The 25,083-nt window shown below is 45.3% G+C and overlaps 1 protein-coding gene across 1 annotated transcript in view; it reads left to right on the top strand.

Moving 5' to 3' along the window:
• Window positions 1-25,083, top strand: part of LOC118357752 (glutamate receptor ionotropic, delta-1-like) — a 200,854-nt gene that overhangs the window by 49,606 nt on the left and 126,165 nt on the right. Inside the window, exon 2 of the mRNA XM_052478299.1 lies at window positions 2,788-2,993. Coding sequence (XP_052334259.1) covers window positions 2,788-2,993 — 206 coding nt within the window. The remainder of the gene's footprint in view (window positions 1-2,787; window positions 2,994-25,083) is intronic.

The following is a 25,083-nucleotide window of genomic DNA, read 5'->3' as shown; positions in this document are numbered from 1 at the left end:
ATGATTTTTGAATAATAATACCGCAAAAAAAATGGCAACGTAATTACCTTTTTGTCCTGAATACAAAGTGTTGCATTTGGGGCAAATCCAATACAACATATTACTGAGTACCACTCTCCATATGTTCAAGCTGCATCCTGTTATGGGTAAGCTTGTCATTTTTAAGGGCAGGGGAGATTTTCAATATAAAAAAGAAGGTTACCTAAGCACAGGCAAAATCCTAGAGGAAAACCTGCTTCAGTCTGCTTACCAACAGACACCTTTCAGCACGACAATAACCTAAAACACAAGGCCAAATCGACACTGGAGTTGCTTACAAAGAAGTCAGTGAATGTTCCTGAAAGACAAAGTTACAGTTTTGACTTAAATCTAAATGACAATCTATGGCAAGAACTAAAAATGGTTGTCCAGCTATGATCAACAATCATTTTGAAAAGAATAATGTGCAAATGTTGCACAATCCAGGTGTGGAAAGCTGTTAGAAACCAGAAAGACTCACAACTGTAATCGCTGCAAACAGTTCTTCTAAAAACTATAAAAACATATTTTCACTTTGTCATTATGGGATATTGTGTGTAGACGGGAGAGTGAAGAAAATACATTTTGAATAAAGGATGCAACACAATGTAACAAAATGTGGGAAAGGTCCAAGGGTATGAATACTTTCTGAAGGCACTATAGACAGTATATGCATATAGATAGATACCGCATCCATTTCATCCCAACGGCAGACCTATCAAAGTAAAGAATATTTGTATTGGATTTCCCTTTTTCCTCTTTGTTTTTTTTTTAACACAAGGTTTGTTGCTCAATCACATAGGCTGCTTAACACATCGGCCTATAGCACTGGGGAGGAAAGATACCGGTAGCATATATAGATTGTGTAAAAACATAATATACTTCTCGCATAGAGTAGTGCTTCCATAAGCCAGTTATCATATTGTCTCTAATGATGAATTTCAGCTATACTCAGTTTAACCCCGTGTTAACCTGCCAGTTGCTAGCAGAGTCAACTGACCCCTTTGACCAACACCTAACCCATTTGCTGGCGTGCATCTGAACAATATGTCCTTTGCATTTTTTTCCCCAATGAGATTTATGGTTGAAATGGTGTTTAACGATAGTGACACCAATTGTTATAGGATCGAATAGGCCTACTCCAGTAGAGAACCTAGATAGGCTATTGACCCTCTTACTGTATCAATCGTTTATCCTATCCTAGTTCCACATTAGACAGGTCAATATTTTTCATCCCAAATCACATCTGCTAGAAGGGCAGCTACAGTGTAACAGCATTGCAGTCACAATATACCCCAATCGCTAAAATGACATCAGATCAAACTCAAAACCCAACCTTGGTTTTACCATTTTAACATCTGTACGGTCCTCAAAATAAAAAAAAGTTAGCCGTAGCCGTTTTTGCCTTCCCATAAACCCAAGACAAATTTTAAGTCCATATTGTCCAAGGTTCCGTATTGTATGAATAAAAAGGATGAGTCCATCATGCAAGATTGTAACGTGTAGTGTGGTGTAATGTTGCATATCGGGGACTACCTCAGCATGAGGTATCACTCATAGCCAACATTGTTATCTTCGAATCCCCGAAGATTTTTTTTTTTTTTACATACAACTTATCGACTACAAGACAAACTTTCGGCTTCTCTGCTCGGAGCCTTTTGAAAGTGGGATACAGGGCACGTTCTCGCCACTATTTCATGGAGAAATTGTTCACTGATGGAGAACAGACTGGGCCTTCCCTCCCCTCTGCCACCGAAATGATAAGCCCATTGAAAATCAATTGTATCCACCTGTTATCTCGTGATGAAGTTTCATGAAAACCTTGACTTTATCCTCAAGTTGCCAGATAGTTTTCATTTTCATCCTCCTTTATTCCCATCATAACAATATTAATTCTCCATACATCTGCGCCTCAGACCAAGTAATTCTGCTTTCATTGCGTTATTATCCTACCGTAGCCTCTGCGGGGTGGCTTATAAGGGAGTCCGCGGTCGTTTTCAATATCTTATTTTCAGCTCGTATTTCGTCCATTTTTAGTGCTGTAATCAATTCCTGATTTGAGGGCCTCGACCTCCTCCATTAACCCAGGCAATAAATCCACCTATTTCAAATGTTTGTTTGTGCTTGTCAGCAATGCCCTATCTTCTGCTGACATTGTTGTAAAAGCTTCTTCCACTGTTACATATAGGGTTGTTTAGCTGGAGGCCTCCCTTAAGTTTTGCTCAAGGATAGGGCAGATCTTGTTCGCCTTTGATGTGTGTAATTGTTGTTTTCGAGCATATCAAAGTGTTGATCGAGAAACCGTTTCAGGTTCACTGTATATGTTTATTTTTTGTTATCAGCCAATCCTCAATTTCTGCATTTAATTCATGGGACAAGCTGTGCCGACCACGTTACCACTTGCCACATCGTTTCCCTCCCTGGCCTTTGTGGTTGAATCTCAAAGCAGCGTTGTTTGTTGTGTGTGCATTTATCTAAATGACAGTCCTCGTCGCTATGTGGAGAATTCATTATTTGTGTATTCCAGTCATGGGTTTCAAATATGCCAGTTAACACTAGAACCACCACGGGCTAGCAATCACAGTGGAAATATTACATTTAGTCAAATTATGCTATTGAGAGATGGAATCTGAGTAAAAAAAAAGTGCAATGGATGCTGTGGGCCATAATTATGCGGTATGTTTGATGTACTCAGAGGGCTCTGCAGGACGGTAGAGGGGTTTCCGAGTCCAGTTAGTCTAACCCCACTCACCCTCCTCCTCTCCTCAGATATCCGTGGCCTACAGAGTTTCCTGGACCAGACATCTCGGCAGGGGCTTGACGTATCTCTACAGAGAGTGGACAGGAACATCAGTAAGGTCTTCTCCAACCTCTTCAACACCATGAGGACAGAGGAGCTCAACCGTTACAGGGACACGCTGAGACGTGCCATCCTACTGCTCAGCCCCCGAGGAGCAGAGGCCTTCATCCAACAGGTAAGTGAGAGAATTTAGGCCGAGGTATAACCACACGTACATACTCGTGTGGGTGCACTTGAACACACACAAATCCAGGCTGCGTCACATCCGGCCGCATTTGGGAATCCCACAGGGTGGTGCACAATTGGCCCAGTGTCGTCCAGGTTTGGCCGGGGTAGGCCGTCATTGTAAATAAGAATTAGTTCTTAATGGATTTGCCTAGTTAAATAAAGGTTAAATCAAATCAAATATTTAAAAAAATGTGTGAGCAGACATTTGCACACACCTACACACACACGTGTGAGCACACATTTGCACACACCTACACACACACACACGTGTGAGCACACATACAGTACACACATGTACTTTACATGCTCTGTGCACACAAACAGAAACACCCCTAGACATAGCCTTACACCAACTAGCCTATACATACAATACTTATCAGACAAATAGTGTTGACCTCCATGAAACATTGTCAATCAATGAATCAACCAATCAAATGTATTTCCTAAATCCCGTTTCACACCAGCAGTTGTCACAAAGTGCTAGACAGATAACCAGCCTAAAACCCCAAAGAGCAAGCAATGCAGATTCAGAAGCACAGTGGCTAGGGGAAAAAACTCCCTACAGTGGCAGGAATCTACTGGAAGAAGAAACCAAGAGAGGAGCCAGGCTCCGAGGGGTGGCCCGTCCTCTTCTGGCTGTAGGTTAAATGAGTTCATGGCCATTTAAGGCCAGATGGTTCTTCAAAACTATTGGGATTATCCTGATATTCCCCCTCTAGAACCCCTCTCCCTGGTCAACATACGGTTTCGGGGGCATTGTCTATCATTAGACATTACACATGCCTCCTAATAGCTCAGTCTGTCAGTTGTCCTGGAGATGTCTTGGGACTCAGGCTCAGCACCGCAGAGCAGAGCAGACGGGCCCGTCCACAACTAACAGACAGAGCGGAGAAGGAACACCGTTCTCATGCATATGGATGAGTCAGTTCTCCGAGCCTCAGCCCAAGCAGGCTGTATTTTTAGAAGTTTTAATTTTAGCAGGCAATGAGAGAAGAAGGTGTAACCATGGCACCTCTGACTCGGCAGCTGCATTCTCTTTGGAACGTCAGTCAAACTGGGCGCCGGTGGCAGCTACCTGCTTTAATCTTTAATGCCTCGTCATACTCCGACTCCCATTGCTACTCTGCCTCTACCGGGAAATGCTTGTGAATATTTGAATTAGCTGTACTGCTCTGTAAACCAGACACGCTGATCCATACTGTAAAATATCACTGCCTGTCTGTCTGGATGGAGTGTGGTGTTCTTACATCTATTCTGCCCATCCTCGAGAAAGACAGACGGACAGACAAACAGACTGTCTGTCTTTTGGTTGGAGGGGAGATTTGGACTTGTTTATTAGTGACGAGTGTTGAGTGCTGCACCACTGGCATTGCCCTGGATCGACAAGTGATTTTCACTTCAACTTCCCACGTGAAAAAATACTACAGATTACTATAAAATACTACAGTACTTACTGTAGTATATTGTAGAATATTACACTACACACTGTAGTATCCCTCAATACTACAGTATTATCCACACACAAAAATCAACTCTCATAAATACTACAATATTGTCCTCAAAGACACTAAACTTTTTTAACCACAGTAAAAATAACAGTAAAGTACCTGTCCATTCCCCTTCCACCATATTGCAATTTGTGCCACCCATACTGTACATGACAAACTTACATGCCAAGTATATACCATATTGTGTTCCTACAAGTAATTAAAAAAACAGAAGCTCTGAACAATCCATTTGAAACCCCAGTCCTCATCGCCTACAGGTTATGGCAAATCTGTTCTTTTACAATTTCTCCAGTAGGTTTCATGAAGGAGAAAGCCTCCACTTCTACAGTATGTCAAAGATAATAAAACAGAAACACTATACTGTAGTAAAAACTACAGTAATGTCCATAAAAACACTACAGTAAATGTGACAATATATTACAGTCCGCAAAAACACTACAGGAAATATTTCTGTGTACTCCAATACACAAAAATACTAAATGAATTACCATGGTATGTACTACAGCTTTATTTTAGTACAGTATTTATACTATAGTTAAATTTAAATACTACAGTGTTCAGTGTCATTTCTTTCCTGACTTAGTCAGTGAACAGTACAGTAAAGTCTGCAAAAGCACTACAGTGAATACTACAGTATTTATACCATGGTATACCATAGTATTATTTCAGTGAATACTACAGTATTTATACCATAGTATACCATAGTATTATTTCATGTAGGTTGCTTAGAGTGTTAAGGCCTCTTGCTCCTCTCCGATCCCTAAGGTGTGTATGTCATGCTGTAGTTACTCAGACAGTCCAGTTGGCCAAGTGTGTTATTGAGAGTTATTTCCTTTTCCTTCTCCCGTGGCCTTTTGGTGAAGTGTAGCCGGGGTGCTGGTGGGCGAGATGCAGTCAGTTGGCCGTCTGAGGAATAAAATTGACGCAGCAGCCTGTCTTGTTGTGGCTGTCAGAGATGACAGGTGAGCACTCTCACTTGATTAGACATGAGACCAAATTCAAGGTACTTTTCAAAAGAGATAATTCTGGCAGTTTCTTTCTGCCATCCCACACTGCCTCCGCCTGACTTCAAGTGGCTGTTGGGCAGTTGGACGTTTCGTAAAAGGACAAGTAACACCCTGCAGGTCTGATCCTGCAGTAGCTCTGTCGGAGAATGTGGGGTCAGTGATGGAAAGAGAGTAATAAACGCACATCCATACCACAGGAACACACACACACACACACACGCACGCACGCACGCACGCACGCACACACGCACACACACTATGATGACACCCACAGCTTGTCTCGGTCTCAGTCTCTGTCTCAGTCTCTTCACGAGTCCAGTGTGGTTCAGTGTGGCGTGGATATATCTCTCCAGATAATGGATGCCTTTATGTAATCTATATGACACTTCGTGATACGCTTGTTCAAGGAAATCGTTGACTTTTTATTTCATTCTGATTGAGGACGGCACACGGAACATTATGTTTGATTTAGAGGTTGTATCTCACAAATAATAATAGAAATGATAAAGCGTTTTGTCAGCAAGCACTAAAAAATTGCCTCGGTGTTCAGCACTGCTGAGTGGAAATCTATGTGTACACGTGACGGGGTGGTGAGCCACTGTGTACAGGAATAGCCAGGTGTCTGCTTTGATGATTGATTCTGTTTTCCATGTCTGGGCTGTTTTGTTCCCTCGTGTGACTACGGCAAATGAGCACTTACCAACAGGCTAGGGTAAGAAGACATGGCTCACCCACCATGTTTGTGGTCCTGTTATGGCTCAGTTGGTGCTTGCAACACCAGGATCGTGGGTTTGATTCTTGGGCCACCAAAATTTACAATTATTTGGCATAGTAAATGCACAAGGTGAATTGCCTCTTTGAGAACATTCATGTGTTAAGAGTCCTTTTGAGATGTGACAAGGAAATGTTTTTTAGCTTTCAAGCGTAAATGCGCCATTCACATCCACTTCAGATTCAATAAACTATGATTCCAGACTCCACGCTCATGCTTAGTAGCCACTTTGTAAGTTGTCCATAGCCTAGGTTCCAGAACACAGGGAATGCAGAGAGAGAGAGAGAGAGAGAGAGAGAGAGAGAGAGAGAGAGAGAGAGAGAGAGAGAGAGAGAGAGAGAGAGAGAGAGAGAGAGAGAGAGAGAGAGAGAGAGAGAGAGAGAGAGAGAGAGAGAGAGAGAGAGAGAATAATACATGGGGTAGAAGGGGGCGCAGAGAGGGGAGGCTGATGCAGAGGTAGTCCACACGGCGCCTTTGCTATCTCTTTTTGTGAGTGGTAAAGGCTGTGACTAAATGCAGACGGCGTCTGTTAAAGGCACAGCAAGAACCATGGCACTGCCCCCCCCTTAGGTACCCAGGACCCCCGCTGTGTCTCCCTTCAGTCAAGATTCAGGCTGCTCCCACGCCCACGCACACACACCAAAGCCACACACTCAGGCTTTCAGTTCTAACACTCGGTGAAGAGTCTTCAGCAACTGTGCTGTACAGGAGAGGAAGCCCTGCTGCTCCTAGAAGAGATACCAGAGTATACCTTTGTCAGGAATAACGAGTGATGTCCACAGAAGAGATGGATTGATGCAGTGATTAACCAAATGCCTGCAATCGTCTCCTTTCAATCAGGGGCATCTTCTCAGTTGTTAGCATTCACACCCAGTTTCCGTTTTGCCTCCTTCAGTTGTTTTTCTTTCCTTCCCACTCCAGGGGAAAGGAGGTCAACATTGAACGTGTTCACTTACTTTAAACAATGATGAAAAGGACTAGGTGACTTTAATCGTTTGGCGCTGAAATATTCATGTTTCTTCTCTGCTAGCTGCTGGATGTGGTGGCTAGTGGATACTGTTTTGGCATCTCTGATGTGGGAGCATGCTCTCTTTTCAGACACACTGGGATCCCAATAGAACTACAGCCATATGTCGTCGTTGTGAGATGGCGGTCTACTAATGCTCTCGGGTGTTAAGAGCTCGGTGTGGTTCCCTGTACAGAGCTATACAGAACTTGTAATCTTGTCTTTTTCTCGAGTCAAGGCAGTGGTACATGACAATCCGCGTCTGTGCGTCGATCTTCAATAGAGACATCCGAGGTTGTTTGAGAGACGTTCTATTGGTAGAACTGGCAAGGATACGGGCTTACACAGTTTACTGGCTGCGGAGAAAAATACTCACGCACCAGGACCTATCTCCCTTCAGAGCTGTTGCACAGCTGTTGTTTTAGGGCCCAGGTTGAGGATGGAGGGATAGGTGGGTGGATGGAAAGTTAATAGAAGGATGGAAGGCACGATAAGGATGGATAAAAAAAAAACCTTGCTAAACACACATTCTAGTGCAGTTCCACCAGTACAACACTGTGTTTTCGCTCCTCTCTCTCTTCTCGGTCCCCTCTCGCTCCTGCGGAGTCTGTGAATTTCACCTAACATTCACACTGTGCAGATGCTCAGCTCATCGCAGTGCCTCCAGACTTGCCAAGGCCTCAGATTGTGAAGTGACACCGTTTTTCATTTATTCCCAACGCTGTTCCCTGGTAGGGCCCTGCCAGACCCCAATCACTGAAGGTGTACGTCCCTATTCCCTATATAGTGCACTACTTTTGGGCAGAGCCCTATAGGCTCTGTGAAGAGGGTGCCATTTGGGACACTGTCAGGGTGCTCCATCAATCCTCATTCTGCCAGTCTTCCTCCTCTTTTCCCCGTGTTTCTTCTGTCCGCTGAGGTGAGAGGGAGGCTGGGCTGGGCTGGGGCTGTCGTGGCTAGGGAAGACAGATTGAGTGGCATCGCCCATCAGGCAGCCAGGAGATGACGGATGACACGTGGTGGGCAAGGTTCCACCTACTGAGGAGGGGGGTGAGGAGCATGTGGAGAGCTGTGTGTGTGAGGGAGGGGAGGTTCTGTGTGTGTGTGGGTGGAGGGACAGTGCGTGCATGTGTGTGTTTGTGTGCACGGTAAATGACAGAATGGCAGGTTTCTCATTAGCCAACCCAGCAGCAGGAGGAGAGTGAACAGGGTTTGGGGTGAGAGAGTTTTTCTTTTGAAGCATTGGGAGTGATTAAAGGAAGGTCAGAGAGCTGTGGCACACACATGGACACTTGTACACGCAGTCGCACGCACGTACGCACGCTCGCACACACACACACACAATCAAACAACACACAAGGATATGCATTTTTTAAAATACTTTTTTTGTACATAACACCTTTTTGTCAAGGGAGGTCATTCATTCTGGCTAGACTTAATGTGGGTATAGAGGCTGAAGTTTGGTGATAAAAGTCCATTTCAGGCCAGTTGCTTCACAAATTCGTCTTATACAAATGTGTATTACTTGGTCAAGACACCTTGGGCCTTTGTGCAATTGACCAAAAGTCCACAATGGGATTCAATCATTTAAGTTCGACTTCCAAAATATTGACAGAACTGATTGCCATTCATTTTGATTGCCATTAATTTTTGGTTTGTCAAAAGTTTGAGTCATTTGCCAATCTTGAGGAACACAGTGACTACAGCAGCCCTGTATCCCAGCAACCCTGAATATCTATCAAGACAGGCTTCTCTGCACTTAGCCTCTTTAAGTAAGGGGTAATGTTCTGCAATCAGAAAATAGGCTATCCGGGGGTTACATTTGTAGAAGAGATCAAATTATTGCATTTCAAGTACCATTAACATCTATCACCGTCATGAAATAAAATATTTCTAGTTGTGTCCAACTGAATGTAGTGTATATTCACTTCAGGCTTGCACCATCTTTCCAAGAAGTTGTGATGGTAATGGGAGATACTTGTCTCATTGCTGTTGTATGTAAATTAAGAAACGTTTTGTATGGAACACAAGTCCACAATTATGTACAGGACATACAAGTCCATATGTTAATTGTATTTATATAACGGGTCTGTCTAATCCTGAATGCCGATGGGTTAAAACCGCATTCCAGACGGTGTCTATTCCACAAGTTACCACTGGTTATTTCTAGGACATTACTCTGTTCCATCTGACTGCGCAGTCCACTGTCTCATCAGCCCAGCCAGGCAATGTATAAACTTGATCTCCACTATAAAAAGCATCTAGACATTATCTCACATTTCTTTTAGACCAACATTTAGCTTTCAACAGTAGAGATTTGTATAAACCTTGTTGTCTGTCTCTCCGACATTTGCAACATTGTTTCAATATTCAAATTTGATCTCAAGCTGTCCTATAGAAATGAACGTGTCGGGAGTCGGGACGAGACAGACAGGCAGGCAGCGTTTCACAACAAGTCGAAATCACAAATCGGCTCGCATAATTTTTATGGATATATACAAAGAAATGTCAATTGACAATAACGTCAAAAGAAACAAAGTGCAGCTACTTTGCAGTCTTTCCAGATTCAGTTTGAAGTGATTGTGTTGTTTGCTAGTTCCTCTGAACAACAGTGTCCTGACGAGTGAGCTCATTTTCAATGCCAAGTGAAATCGCTCCCCATTAGCTCATTGTTATGGATGTATACAAATGTCTCTGGAAAACAGCTTAATGCAGCTACTTTGTTGTTTTTCTGGCTACACTTTTTGACGGGACATTAAGTTAGCCGTAGTTGGCTAGCTAGCTCCCGAACCGATAGAACGAACGACCAGCTGGCTTGGGTAGCAACCGTAGATTTGTGTCGGGACTATATCTCGTGGAAGGATGAAAGAGTATAAGTAAATTAATCAAAAATGTTTTGTTGATGACATGTCATTATTTGAATATGCTGGTAACCCATTGTATTAAAGTGATAATGCCCTCAAAGTCTGTGTTTGGAGGATGTATTGGCATGATTTGCCGTCCCTCGACTTTGTCTCGGGCCTAACAACACCCGTCCCAATACATCCTCCAAACACCAGCTTCTCTGCATTATCAGTTAAATAAATCACACGTCAGATCCACACAGAAGTATCACAGATGACTTGCCCTTTTTAAGCATGAATCCCAGCCAAGCCAAACTACCATTGTCTCAGCTCTCTCTCTCTCTTTCTCTCTCCCTCTCCTCATCCTCTCTCTTCCTCTCTCCTCTCCTTTCCCTCACACATGTCCTGCCTCATTACTTATGCTGTCCTACTGTGCCAGCAAGGACGTATGTGATGGGAGACAAATCCCGTGATTAGCAATGATTAAGAGCATCGTGCAGGGGGGGAGGAAACCTGGAGAAATACCCTGTCTTCAAGAATCCTCTAATCCCGCTCTGTTTACAAGGTGTCATGTGTTGTCATTTGCACAGGAGCCGTGTCCAAGCCCGGTCCTTATACCTGCTTCTAATGAGTCCTGCTCAAATGTGATTTACTTTATGGCTCGTACACTGCAGGATAGTGCTGTGATGGTTTACTGAGCTGAATGGTGATTGTAAGGGGATTTGAATGCCATTTACCTTGGCACAGATATCAAATGGATGTGCTGTTTGAGACTGTATCATTTGTCACATGCGGACATACGTAATTTGTTGTGCTGCCACTGATAAAATACATTGTTGTTCTATCACTCACAGGCATGACAAGTCTAATCTTAAACCCTAACAGTTGTCCGCATAGCGAGAACACGTTTCCACTGCTCCGGAGTCATATGGCGGCGAGCTTTACACCGATCCAGCTGATGCTTGGCATTGCACACGGTGATGGAAACCCATTTCATGAAGTGCTACGCGCTTCAGCACTCGGCAGTCCCGTTCTGTGAGCTTGTGTGGCCTACGTCTGGGATCCGTTGTTGCTCCTAGACGTTTCCACTTCACAATAACAGCACTCTAGCAGGGCATAAATTTGACGAACTGACTTGTTGGAAAGTTGGCTTCCTATGACTGTGCCATGTTGAAAGTCACTGAGCTCTTCTGTAAGGCCATTCTACTGCCAATGTTTGTCTATGGAGATTGCATGGCGGTGCACTTGAGTTTATACACCTGTCAGCAGCGGGTGTGGCTGAAATAGCTGAATCCACAAATTTGAAAGGTGTCCACATACTTTTGTATATGTATGATTTATATGACAAAGATTTTCAGGATAACACAAAAAAATATAGAAACGTATTTCCATTGTGTTCCTCTTGTTAACCATGTACGTCATTCATTAATGAACATCAAATTGAAGATTCAAAACGATTGGAGTTGAGGCAGTTTGAAAATTCAGTATGGCTTGAGCAGAGGGCCCATCGATGGTACAGCAGGGAGAACGTCAGTCTGTCAGACAAGCCAGGAGTTCTTCATCAGGACCAATCGCTATATCCGATGTTCCCATTATCACGGACGCCATGCAAACATCACAAACACCATGCAAGGGCATGCATAGGCATACACGCAGGTATGCACACACACATATAGAAACATACACTTGTATACACACACACACACACAAGGCACACACACAAGGCACACACACAGAGGCTCTGTTTCCATTTGTTCTAAGGAGTCTGTCTGAATGTTCTATGTTCCTTACTGGGTGCCTATCCCTACTTCTCCACGAGTGCTTGTCAACTCACTTTAACTCTAATAAAAATAAATATGGCAAAGTACATGATAACAGCTGCAGCTGGCCTGAACAGAAGAGGATGTCATCAGGCTTAAAGCTCAAATCCTTGAGTGCTGACAAAGTGAAATGCCGTGCTAGCTACAGTGAAAGTGCTGAGTCTAACGATGTAGCTAGCACCAGGGAATAGTGTAACAGCAGAAAGCTTCCCTCAGTCGGTTTAGTACGAACATGCATTTGAAATGAGTAACATGTCAACATGTTGAGAGCACAAACTGGGAAGAAATGTGTCACTATTAACTCTTGAATTATTGATGCAATACCCTAGATCCCCATTGTGTACAGTACGTTGTTCTTTAAAACCCTCTAGAGTCTAAACCGGGGTAGGGGGGGTTGTTTTTAGATGGTCTTAGCAAGGATCATTTAGATATTTGATTTGGAAACTTAGACCCCTTTAGGTATCCCCCAAAAACGTTGAATATTGAATTTGGCCTTACGGCTATTAGCCCATAGAATCACATTGAATAACATATTCATCAATGGAAAAACAGATAGTAAAAAAGAAATCGAAAGGATTTGTGTTTTTGAATGCTGTCCTATATCTGAGAGATATAAAAAAAACATCAGGAAACTATTAAACATGTGTTTTACACATATTTAAGCCCTTTATTTAGGTACTAAACTACTTCCATATACAGTACTTCCATTCATTTGTTTAACAGGACCAGGCAGCCTTCAAGCATAGTTTGTGAAGCTCGTGAGCGCTCTAGCCAAACAACCAACATGGACGTGTTCGTGAGAGCCTCATCTTTCTCTAGCCATAGTAGTTTGTGGGCCAAACCGTTTTGGACGCTACAGACGTTTCGATTTTCAGAATGTCTCATGGTCTGGCAAACACTGCTGTAGCTTGGCCACCTTCCAGATGTGGAAGGCATTAACTTAAATTAACTTAAGAGGGTTAAAAAGGGGAACTGAATTGCCTGATTTGGCCTTGTTTCTTAGCGTGCTCATTTAGAAATGCTAGCGGCCATGACTGAACCGAATTAGAGTTGTCTTGCGGGTGTGGTTTGATGTGGGTGTTTCTTTGGGTGTTTCTTTGCCATTCAATCAGAAGTTTTGAAGTTGAGGACTTCTCCCCTGACTGACTCGCCATCTTGAGATGGTCAGCTAATTCAGTTCTATGTGTAGGCTAAAGCACACTAAAGCTAGTGTAGGCTAGCTTGGGGATAGCTGCAGCTGGCTAGCCTATCTAGCTGATATTTCTCTGTCAAATTACAGTTACAATTACAAATTACCAGTGTTGCCAATTTCATGACTTTGTTGCTATATTCAGTGAGTTGTCAGACCCATTCAGTGACTATTAGTCATAAAGGGGCTAGCGACGAATTCACCTACATTTCAGGCTGCCTTTGGGGAGTTTTGCCACCAACTTTTTTGGTTTTGATAGCATTTAGCAACATTTCCCAGTCAATTCTGCCGCAAAAAGAAGTCACAACAACAGTGCACGCAAAGGCAGAGGTGCAGAAGGGGAGGGGACGCAGTAAACACTACATCGGGGACCACAGCTGTGCTGCAACAAGGCAAATTGGTCGTAGCAAAAAAAATATTTTGAGACTGCTAACGAGAAATCAAGGAGCCAATAGCGATTCTCCCGGAAAAATGATTTGCAACACTGTCAAGAACCAGTGTCTGGAATGTGTTTTACAACACCTTGCTACGAAAGCAGCTTGCAACTTATTTTTTAACGTTTCATCTTGTCATGAGTAAAGACATGTTACCATGGGGACGGTATTAACTACTTGTTGAATGCCCGTTGTTCAGTCAGCTCAGCTTTCATACAACACAATGTTCTGTAACTGGCTAGTTTTGTCTCGGGTCCTCTTATGTCCGCTGTTACAGATTTCTCAGGGGACAAATCCCAGAAATACTTATATCCCAACAGGTTTAGACTATATGTGGACATTTCACTAACATCACCCAGCTTGAGTGTAGATACATTTATCAAAGAAACATCGATGGGTGTGTTTGTGTTGCAAAGAAAATGTCAAACAAATTCTGCAATAAATATCACATTGACATTCCTAGAAATAGTATGTGGAGAGTACAACGTCAGCTGTCTAACCAGACCTAGAATGACATTCTATTTCTATGGTCATTTTGGCCAAATCTAGCTTAGGATTTGCCTAGCTAACCACACACTGTCATGCACAACTCTCTGGTTGAGGTTCAAGTCTCCTGTGGGTGATGATTAGGGCTGTTGTGTTGACAGCTTTACTGCCACGCTGGCAGTCATGAGTCATGACCGCGGTAATCTCCTTTTATGCACCCTGGACATGCGTTGGTAGTACCCAACTTGCTATTGACCATGAGGTCCTAATGGCCTGGTACTCAGGGCTCTATTGTCCCTCTAACCACTCTGACATGAATGCAAATGCAATCGAAAATCACATCAAACACTCGTCATCAAAACAGTATCTGTGATGATCAATTTGAAGGAAGAAGTTCAACAGCAGGTTGATTCAGGTTGATTCTGAGTGTAGAACATGGTCATTGTGGATGTTGCTTCAAAGCCTAACACAACAAAATGGACAGCTCTTTCTAAGGTGATTAAGTAAGATTAACTAACATCATATGCATATTAGAGCTTATGCATACCCCTGGGCCTATGAGCCCATGCCCCCCCCCACACACAATTTTTTAAAATGTTGATTGTGCCGATATACAATACATAGCCTACCACGTATTACACATAGCAGAAAACCATGAAACAAAACTGATTTAAGATGTCTTTGGTACATCATTTGTCTAACCTATACTCCAAAATTAAACTCATTTGAGTAATCGCCTTTGAGTGTGGACTGTTATTATGCATACTGGATGGACTGGTTACCTTATGCTCCACTCAAAAAGTTCTATCCATAAGTCTGGGAGAGAACATATAGGCCTAGGCGATGCTGTTGGTTCACTGATTGTGCAGGGCGGCTTACAGAGTTAGCCGACAATTACAGTGAATTTGTATTTGACTTTGAATAGCCTAGTAATAGGGATGTAACAAAATAAATCTTTGTCAAGTATTGTAGGAATAAACCAATGAAGGTGGCACTCTAAATATGCGCTAATTCCCATTGGAACACAGCCATTTGAAAAGTGCAGGGCTTGTGCAACGCACCATAACGAAGCTGAAGGCTCTACCTATCCATTGATGTAAATATACCCTCTGTCTGATTCCCAGTTCATCCGTTAGATAGCTGTAGGAGATCACATGGCGCCTCTTGGCCACTTGAATGTAGTCACCGATTCCAAACTGGCTGAATGGATTTTCAAGCCGGACACCTTCGCAATCAGGGCTTTTTAAGTTATGAAATAAGACACAGAAAGGTGATGAAACGTCAAACCTCTTTTCCCGTTCACTTTTCCGATTGTAAACGATGAGCTAGCTAATCTGCGCACGTGGAGGATGCATACAAGATAATGTGGCTGGAGAAAGAAAGGCATTGCTTTTCAATGACCATCAGGGTATACCCTTTCCATGCATACTAAATGTTTGCACTTTTGGTGACTTGACCTACATTGCATACATACTATGATCATGTCCATAGCGCATTATCTATAGCCTAAGGGAAGTGACGGGGAGCTCCCGCTAGCCACTCCCCAAAGACAAGATCAAGATGGGGTGTGACAGGGCCAGGATTGCTGGTTCACTGCCTATCTTTGGAGAGTTTAGGGTTGGGAGTGAGCTGGGATGGGGCTTATTAGCAGCTGTAGAAAGTTGGACTATATTAATCACACAGGGTCACCCTGGCAGAGAAGCAGGGGTTCTTCCAACCATCACTACAGAACTTCTCCCTCTCCGCGGCTTCTTCCCACTGTGAATCCAGACTGTTCCACTTCTCCATCACACAGATACAGATCCCTCCACTTCTCATCCTTATGGCCAGTACAGAGAGCTATGCCCAGAGTGTCCTAGGTGAGAAATTGGATCCACCAACATCAACACCACCACCACCACCCCAACCAGAAGCCCAGCTCAGCACTCCCTCTGGGGGGAGGGAGACAAAACGTGCTGTGAGTCACTCCTGCCTGTTGCTGCACCCCCCTCTACACTACCCACCCACTGCCACCAGTATCCATCACTGCCACATTCCCCTGCAGGGGAAAACGAGTGTGGCCAGGAATAATTATGCACACGGCCGATAGGGTTTTTTCCGAGTGGAATTTTAAGCATAGAGAAAACTCTCCCCCTACTGTGATTAAAAAAGATAGGAGGTTCCATTAGATCAGGCCCTTCCCTCGGAGCATCAATGAATGCATTATCTTCTCACTGTGTCCCGCTCGACATGGGGAAACGTGAGCCCATTACATCAATCTGCAATGTCAATCTGAAGCACAGCCGTGGGACAGGTGGTGTCACTGTTCAGAAGCTGGCTTCGTCTGGGAGTCGGCCTGAAGTGCTGAGAACGACAAAAGCGGGGCTGTGAAAGAGGAAGGTTGAGTTAAGCGAGCCAAATGTCATCACTTCGAAATGGTCAGATCAAGAAATGAACCTGTATTTTTCTCTCCCATTTCGCTGTGTTGCTGCACATATTATCTGATGCTGACAACCTGCCAGTGCTATAGAGATGATGATGATGATGATGAGGAGGAGGAGGAGGATTCTGATGAGGATGACGATGATGAATATGAGAATAACGGTGATGATATGATAATAATGATGAGGAGGATGACAATGCCAGAGACAATTGATTGGTACTAATGTGGATGTTTCGGTAAGGCACCGCTATGGTACTTTACAGCGGTTTGCTGAGTAAGCACTATAGACTTCATGGTGGCATGAGTAGTGTCAGCCTGTCAGGTTTGGCGGTGGATGATTTACAATTCTCAGTATCACCTCAACTTACCTCAGCGTACCCCCGACTGGGCCTCTGGAGCCACTCCAAGACCATAGCGGTGTCTATAACTGCTTGAGAGACCCCTTGGAACCCCTCTGTCCCCTCCTCTGTCATCCAGTGTCTGCTAGATGGGTGTGAAGGTGGCTGTGTGGCCCTTGAACCAGAATCTGTGTTTACAGGAGACTTTGAATATGCTGATTCTCATTTAAGCCCAGGAAGCAGCCATTCATCTAGTCATTTACCAGATTTTCAAGCTTAATAATTTCAAAATGCGTTCGGTACTGGCCAAATAATGGAGTTTTTACCGAAATAATCAAAGTATTGTTTTTGACCAAATCCACCTCTCCTGCACCTCCAATAAAATCAATAACTACTGCCACTCACAGGTCGGCTGATCCAGCAGCAGGAAAGGTCATTGATTGTCTCACCTACAACAGTGCATGAACATCATATCAATCTGTGGTTTCACCCGCGCTACATGGAAAGCAATAAGTAGATTATTATAGACAATATAGGGTACGTTTTTACAGTGATTGTATATTTCCAGATAGGCTTTATTTAGTGTATTTGAACATTCCAGGTGGTGCAGAAGAGGTGAATATGGTGCATACGCACTGGGTCAAAAAAACAAGACTTTGATTCTTTCCAGACAAGACATTTTTTTTCTCGGTTGCGTGTAACTTTTTATTTGGACCTTTTTCGGAAGTACATACCGGCCGTAATGGCGATAGTTGCTTTTTTATTTAACCTTTTCTTTCTTATTTACAATGATGGCCTACCCCTAACCCGGATGACGCTGGGCCAATTGTGCGCCACCCTATGCGACTCCCAATCACAGCCGGTTGAGATACAGCCTGGAAACAAACCAGGGTCTGTAGTGACAGCTCTGGCACTGAGATGCAGTGCCTTAGACGATGCGCCACTCGGGAGCCCAAGTGCCCATTAAAACTCCATTCTTTGGTATGTACCGAGCATATTTTGAGATTATTAAGCTTGAAAAGCTGGTGAATGGCAAATTGAATGACTGCTTTATTGGTGTTAAAGGAGAATCACCATATTCAATACATCCTGTAAACCCAGATCCTGGTTCACGTGGTCCCTATGGCATGGTGGTTGTGGATACTGTAGGAACCATAGTGTGCTTGCCAGTGTGTTGGTAAAGAGACAGGCATGACAGGCAACACTCCAGGCCAGCTGTGTTGTGAGGAATGTGTGTTCCCCTGCTGCATGGAGAGTTTATCTAGCTGGCTGTCTGCTCTTATCAGGCCCCTGTGTCCTGAGGGCCCCTCGGCTGTCCCTCGTCTCCTCTACCTCATTATGATCTCCTCTGTTCCTTTTTCCGCTGTATTCTCTGGGAAACTCATGGCTGCCAACGGATTATCTATCTCTGTCTGGAGCCTCATCTTCTCCATTTCCACCCGCTCTCACTCCCTCATAACGTTCTCTCGCTTTCTTCCCCTCTCACTCTCACATTCTTGCGCTCTCTCTCCCTCTCTCTCACTTCCCATCTCTCTCACTTTTTTGCTCTCTTTCCCTCTCTCTCTCACCTGTGCTCTCTCTCTCTCTCTCTCTCTCTCTCTCTCTCTCTCTCTCTCTCTCTCTCTCTCTCTCTCTCTCTCTCTCTCTCTCTCTCTCTATCACTTTCTTGCTCTCTCACTTTCTTGTGCTCTCTCTCTCACTTTCTTGCTCACTCTCTCTCACTTTCTCTCACTCACTTTTTCACACTCTCATCCGTTATTTTATACACAGGCACATACACTCCCTCACTCACTCACTCACTCACTCACTCACTCACTCACTCACTCACTCACTCACTCACTCACTCACTCACTCACTCACTCACTCACTCACTCACTCACTCACTCTGGCTATTCTGGGTGATGGAGCAGACAGTGGCCAGCAGTCGGGTCAATCTAGCCAGCCCTTTTATAACTCAGGCCTTCAGTTTGAAAGATCCCTGCCTGTAGCAGAGCAAAACAGAGTGATGGAGCACTGCAAGGCTCTTCATGTGTGTTCACGTTTCTCTCCTCTCCAGGTCCGAGACAGTTTGTCACAATCTCAGTATATAAAATGGCTGAAGCAGCATCTGCTCGCTGACATCTGTCGTGTTGTGTTGTCTGCTTATAAAACAGATTGTGACTTTAATAATGCAAGGAAACTGTGTAGAAATGACAGTGTGTATAGAAAGCTTTGGAGAGCTATTGCTGAGTACTGAGCACACCCACTGAGCCCAAACTGGAAATTAATTTTAACGTTGAATCAACGTGGAAAACTGATTCGATTTGAAGAAAAAGTAATCAACATAAGGGCATGTCTTTTTTTCGCCCAAGCTATGACTTCAAATCCAATGACATGGTGACGTGTTATGTTGATTTCACGTGGAATTCACGTTATGGATGCGCATTTTTACCTTGTTATGTTAGAGTTAGAGATTCTTAAAAGCTGCATTACAGGACAGATGGAGGGGGAACAGTCTTGGAAACTCATCAGGCAGAAATGGAAGGAAGGAAGCACAGCATTTCTGTATTGGTTTGAGGCAAACATTTTTCAAAGGGGAGGAGAAAGAAAGAGTAAAAGGGTTGCTGTTGACAGGCTCTTAAGGAGATGGATTATCACTACTCTTATTTCTATGAAGTGCCCGAGACTTACTTTTAAAAATATTCTCCCCGGATGAAACACAGTTTGTTTGAAAGACCCATCTCCGTCTTTCTCCCCTCAGGGAGACGGGAGAAGCACACAAAGATCGACTTTTAGACGAGCTTCTTTTGTTTATACAGAGAATGGAGATGTTATTTGTTCCTGGTTTACACTGATTCCCTTCATGCCTATTTTCTCTCTGTAGATTCTTATCAAAGAAAACTGTCATCCCTGTCTGAATCTGGACACCTAGAACTTATTTTCTGGGGAGTAAGATTGTTATTCTGTCTCCCAGGTTTGATTGGAAGCTGAAGGTAAAACGCTGATACAATGTGTCAAGCATCACAGTTGATTAAGCTTGCTGGCTGACTACAGGCTGTGGAAGGTTACACTGGGTTAACATGTGTTCACCACTGGCCCCTGCAGGTTGTAAGGCGATACTGCGTGTGTCGAATGGCCACTACCGGCCCACAAGCGGCACACTAGAGAAGGAGAGAGAGAGGAGAGGAAAGATGAGAGGAGACAGGTACTCTCTGTCTGTCCGTCTGTCTCTCTCCCTCTCTCTCCCTCTACCCCATTTTCCCCTCTCTTTCTCTCTCTTTCTCTCTCTTTGTCTTTCTCGGTCTCTCTCCCTCTTCCTGTCTCTCTGCCTCTATCTCTCTCTGCCCAGTGTGTCGCTGTAGGACGATGTTTGTCTGATGTTAGTCTGCTGTAGGATAATGCTAGTTTAACCACATTTCTGAAGTTGCGCACACATGCATGGATAAACACTCATTTGTTCCTCTTGCACAGTGCATTAACTCAAATGAAGTGTCCAGATCACTCCAGACTGAGTGACGTGTGTAAACATTTACATGCCTTAGAACCAATGTGACCGCAGATTTAGAAACATTCAATCATGTCTCCATTTCCCCTCAAGGACACATCAAATTGACTGTCATATATGAAGATATATTTTCCCTAATCGGATTTCAACACGAGGGAAGAATAACTGCAGGTGGAATAGATAGAGTGGGTGCAGTAGGGAGTGCAGCATGTGGATCCAGGTGTAAATGTGCACAGAAACCCACCCGCAGGTGTTGAAGAAACTTGAATCCTCCAGAGCTCCTCCAGAGCTCCCCACATCCATGTGTCATCTCCCGGGGATAATAAAGCCCCAGACTTTCACGTAGAGTCTAAAAGAGCCCCAAACAGAAGTGTTAACAGAAAGGGGATGCTGGAGGCTGTGTGGTGGAGGGCCAGAGTGTCAGTGTTCGGTGGCAGTAGCCCCGCATTGTGCTGTGGAGGCTGAGGACAAAGCACCGCAGGGTGGGTGACGTCTTCCCCAGCTCCAGGTCTGGCTGCCATTTTCTCTCTCCCTCAATAAGGGACTGGCTGTCCGGCAGGGCAGATCTTCCCAAGGGCCACCAGGGTTGTGTCCCAAATGGCTCCCTATTCCCTATAAAGGGCCCTGAGCCCCTATGGGTCCTAGTCAAAAGTAGTGCACTACATGGGGAATATTGTGTCATTTGGTACACAGCCCAGGATAGAACAGGGTCCTGTTGGTTGGGTCTCTACTTAGCATAGCGGTGCATCTGGCATAGATCCCTACCAGCCTGTCTAGCTGGATTCAACAGAGGACGTTATGGATCAATGGCCAGCCTTCAGTCACACTGCATGGGTCTATTGTCTACCAACCAGAACCTTTTCAGACTCAGGCAAGTTTTACCAGAGGCTCCCTGCAAATAGAATTTCACACAAGTTCGATTTAGGCAACAAGAGAATCAGAGTGAGAGAACACAGGAATGTTTTTGTTGTTGTTGTTGACACTTCCCTTTTTCATGAACCGACAACCGAGGTCCTGACAGTAAAATCAATGCCCTCAGCAACACTGAAAGTTCACGGCTCGACCTTCTGTATTTGCCAGAACGTGTTTTTAATTTGAGAGTTATTGAGAATTCCTCTACTACTGGAGAGGTGATTGTTCCTGCTGTAGTTGTCAACAGATGCCAGAGGGCGGTACAGTGTGGTGCTAGGGGGGGCTAAGCCTGAGCTGGACCCCCTCTCCTAATCTGCTCCTACCGGCCCCCTGTAGTTCTGAGTGGGAGTCTTGGCCTCAGCTCCTTCTCCTAAAGATCTCAAGATGGGAAATTGATGGAGGGCTGGAGGTGGGGGTTCAGTTCTGGGGGAAAGGGATGGAACCAATAATTTTGTTGGGAAATGTTCTCCCATACGGCATACAGTATTTTCTCCAACACCACAACCGCTATAGTTTACATCAAATGTAGGCATTAAGGTTTTACAGTTTTTCGATGTATGGCGTACTACAGCATGACAAGCTCTAACCTTGTTTCACCTTAACTAAGCTCCTTTATTGTGTTACTTATGGTCTACCTCCCAAATGGCAACCTTGTCCTTATATAGTGCACTGCTATTCCCTATATAGTGTGCAAAAGTGGTGCACAAAATAGGGAATAGGATGCCATTTGGGGTTCGCCACTACTGTGGTATAGCAGAGGACCTGTTAAAAGGTAGCACCGGGGACAAAAATTATGTGACAGTGGCAGCAGTTGCTGGGTAGGGAGTGTGGCACACGGCATGCTGGCCCACGTCTCTGACATCCACATTTGTGTCACCCAGTGAAACGTTGGTGTGCTCTCTCCAACTTGGCGGCGTCAGCATTTCTGGGGCAGGAGAGGCCCTCTTCAGCACTTTTCCTCTGGCTGCGGTCATTGGGCACGCTGAGCCAGGTGGAGCGGCTCGGCGGAGGACTGATCGGAGCTGGCATACTGTGTTCTTGGAAAGATGAGCGCCACGTACTGCAATGACCCTCGTGCATACAGAAGGAGACCTCAAAATGTGTCAGGGGCCAGAGCTGTCTGGTCGATCTGAAGTGAAGGGAAGGAGGAAGAGCAACAGGAGTAGAGAGAGAGAGATTTGTTGAGGGACAACCTTGCACTTTACATGTTAGTCTCCTCGCTCTGCAGATTGTAAATAAAAAAATCTAAAATAAAGGATAAATCAATTTGAAAAATTCAGCGCTGCAGCCCGGCACAAAGAGTGTTATTTAGCCACCAGGAAGTAGCACTGTCTGCTACACTGAGAAAATGTGGTCAAGCAAGTACAAATAGTAGCCTAAAGCAACACAGTATCTAACGTGTTGTTTATTATGTTAATTGTCTAATATGCCTAATGTGTCTACTTAAGATGACTAATTACAAATTGGATACCCGAATAAAGTGTGCTTAACCAACGCTTGTGTAGCTCCCTGTTTATTCTTAGCATCTAGCGACTCAAAATAGTGTGCTCTCCATTGCATTATAAGGCTAAATTCAGCCCTGCACGGAGCAGAGAAAGGGTGTTAGATGTCATAGCAGAACACGACTTCAAGAGGCTGACAGTCTCAAATGTTTTGTCTAGAAAACCAACCACAGCCCCTGGCCATTCTCTTCTCCTTTCCCTCTCCATCTTTCTCCTCTTCCCCCTCTCATCAATACTTGCTCTCGCTCTCCCCTCTCTCATCAATCCTCAGACTCCTCTCCCTCCTGTCCCCTCTCTCATCACTCCTCAGACTCCTCTCCCTCCTGTCCCCTCTCTCATCACTCCTCAGACTCCTCTCCCTCCTGTCCCCTCTCTCATCACTCCTCAGACTCCTCTCCCTCCTGTCCCCTCTCTCATCACTCCTCAGACTCCTCTCCCTCCTGTCCCCTCTCTCATCACTCCTCAGACTCCTCTCCCTCCTGTCCCCTCTCTCATCACTCCTCAGACTCCTCTCCCTCCTGTCCCCTCTCTCATCACTCCTCAGACTCCTCTCCCTCCTGTCCCCTCTCTCATCAATCCTCAGACTCCTCTCCCTCCTGTCCCCTCTCTCATCACTCCTCAGACTCCTCTCCCTCCTGTCCCCTCTCTCATCACTCCTCAGACTCCTCTCCCTCCTGTCCCCTCTCTCATCACTCCTCAGACTCCTCTCCCTCCTGTCCCCTCTCTCATCACTCCTCAGACTCCTCTCCCTCCTGTCCCCTCTCTCATCACTCCTCAGACTCCCTGTCTCCCTCCTCATCTCCTCAGACTCCTCTCCCTCCTGTCCCCTCTCTCATCACTCCTCAGACTCCCCTGTCCCCTCCTCCCCTCTCCCTCCTCCCCTCCTCAGACTCCTCTCCCTCCTGTCCCCTCTCTCATCACTCCTCAGACTCCTCTCCCTCCTGTCCCCTCTCTCATCACTCCTCAGACTCCTCTCCCTCCTGTCCCCTCTCTCATCACTCCTCAGACTCCTCTCCCTCCTGTCCCCTCTCTCATCACTCCTCAGACTCCTCTCCCTCCTGTCCCCTCTCTCATCACTCCTCAGACTCCTCTCCCTCCTGTCCCCTCTCTCATCAATCCTCAGACTCCTCTCCCTCCTGTCCCCTCTCTCATCACTCCTCAGACTCCTCTCCCTCCTGTCCCCTCTCTCATCAATCCTCAGACTCCTCTCCCTCCTGTCCCCTCTCTCATCAATCCTCAGACTCCTCTCCCTCCTGTCCCCTCTCTCATCACTCCTCAGACTCCTCTCCCTCCTGTCCCCTCTCTCATCAATCCTCAGACTCCTCTCCCTCCTGTCCCCTCTCTCATCACTCCTCAGACTCCTCTCCCTCCTGTCCCCTCTCTCATCACTCCTCAGACTCCTCTCCCTCCTGTCCCCTCCTCATCACTCCTCAGACTCCCCTCTCCCTCCTGTCCCCTCTCTCATCAATCTCCTCTCCCTCCTGTCCCCTCTCTCATCAATCCTGTCCCCTCTCTCATCACTCCTCAGACTCCTCTCCCTCCTGTCCCCTCTCTCATCAATCCTCAGACTCCTCTCCCTCCTGTCCCCTCTCTCATCACTCCTCAGACTCCTCTCCCTCCTGTCCCCTCTCTCATCACTCCTCAGACTCCTCTCCCTCCTGTCCCCTCTCTCATCAATCCTCAGACTCCTCTCCCTCCTGTCCCCTCTCTCATCAATCCTCAGACTCCTCTCCCTCCTGTCCCCTCTCTCATCACTCCTCAGACTCCTCTCCCTCCTTCATCTCCCCCCATCTCTCTCTCTGGGGAGGATGTGCCGTTCAGACCATCTCCAGCCCGAGCTGGCCTGGCCTCTGTGGGCTAAGGACATTTAAAAAAAAACATGTCCCTATAAATCTCCATTTATCCTGCTGCTCTAACCTGCCTCTTCTCTCGTCTCTGTGCCCTGTTCTGTGGCTTCAGTCTGCAGACCGCAGCCAGCCACCTTCTCCGAGCCGCACAACTGGGCGGGACGTTAAGCTGCAGGCAGGCAGACAGGCAGGCACATGCACACACATGACACACACATACACAAACACACAGCCAGCTTTACTATCAATGCAGATGGTCTGCTGGTTATCCTTCTAATTAACACGTCATGCCATCCAAAGCATATTGTGCTTAGCTTAGGGTTTTCCAAGGTGAGTGTAAAGACATGCATGTATACACTTATGGTGCCGCCTAAGGCCACACACTGAATGCCAAAGATAAACGCCAGCAGTGTCTGGGCAGATGGATGATACACAACAAATGGAAATGTTAAGGTTCCTATGAATCC

Source organism: Oncorhynchus keta, chromosome 24 (assembly GCF_023373465.1).
Source record: "Oncorhynchus keta strain PuntledgeMale-10-30-2019 chromosome 24, Oket_V2, whole genome shotgun sequence".
Taxonomy (NCBI): Eukaryota; Metazoa; Chordata; class Actinopteri; order Salmoniformes; family Salmonidae; genus Oncorhynchus; species Oncorhynchus keta.
The sequence above is the reverse complement of the archived record's forward strand: the minus strand, read 5'-3'. Positions and strand labels throughout refer to the sequence as shown.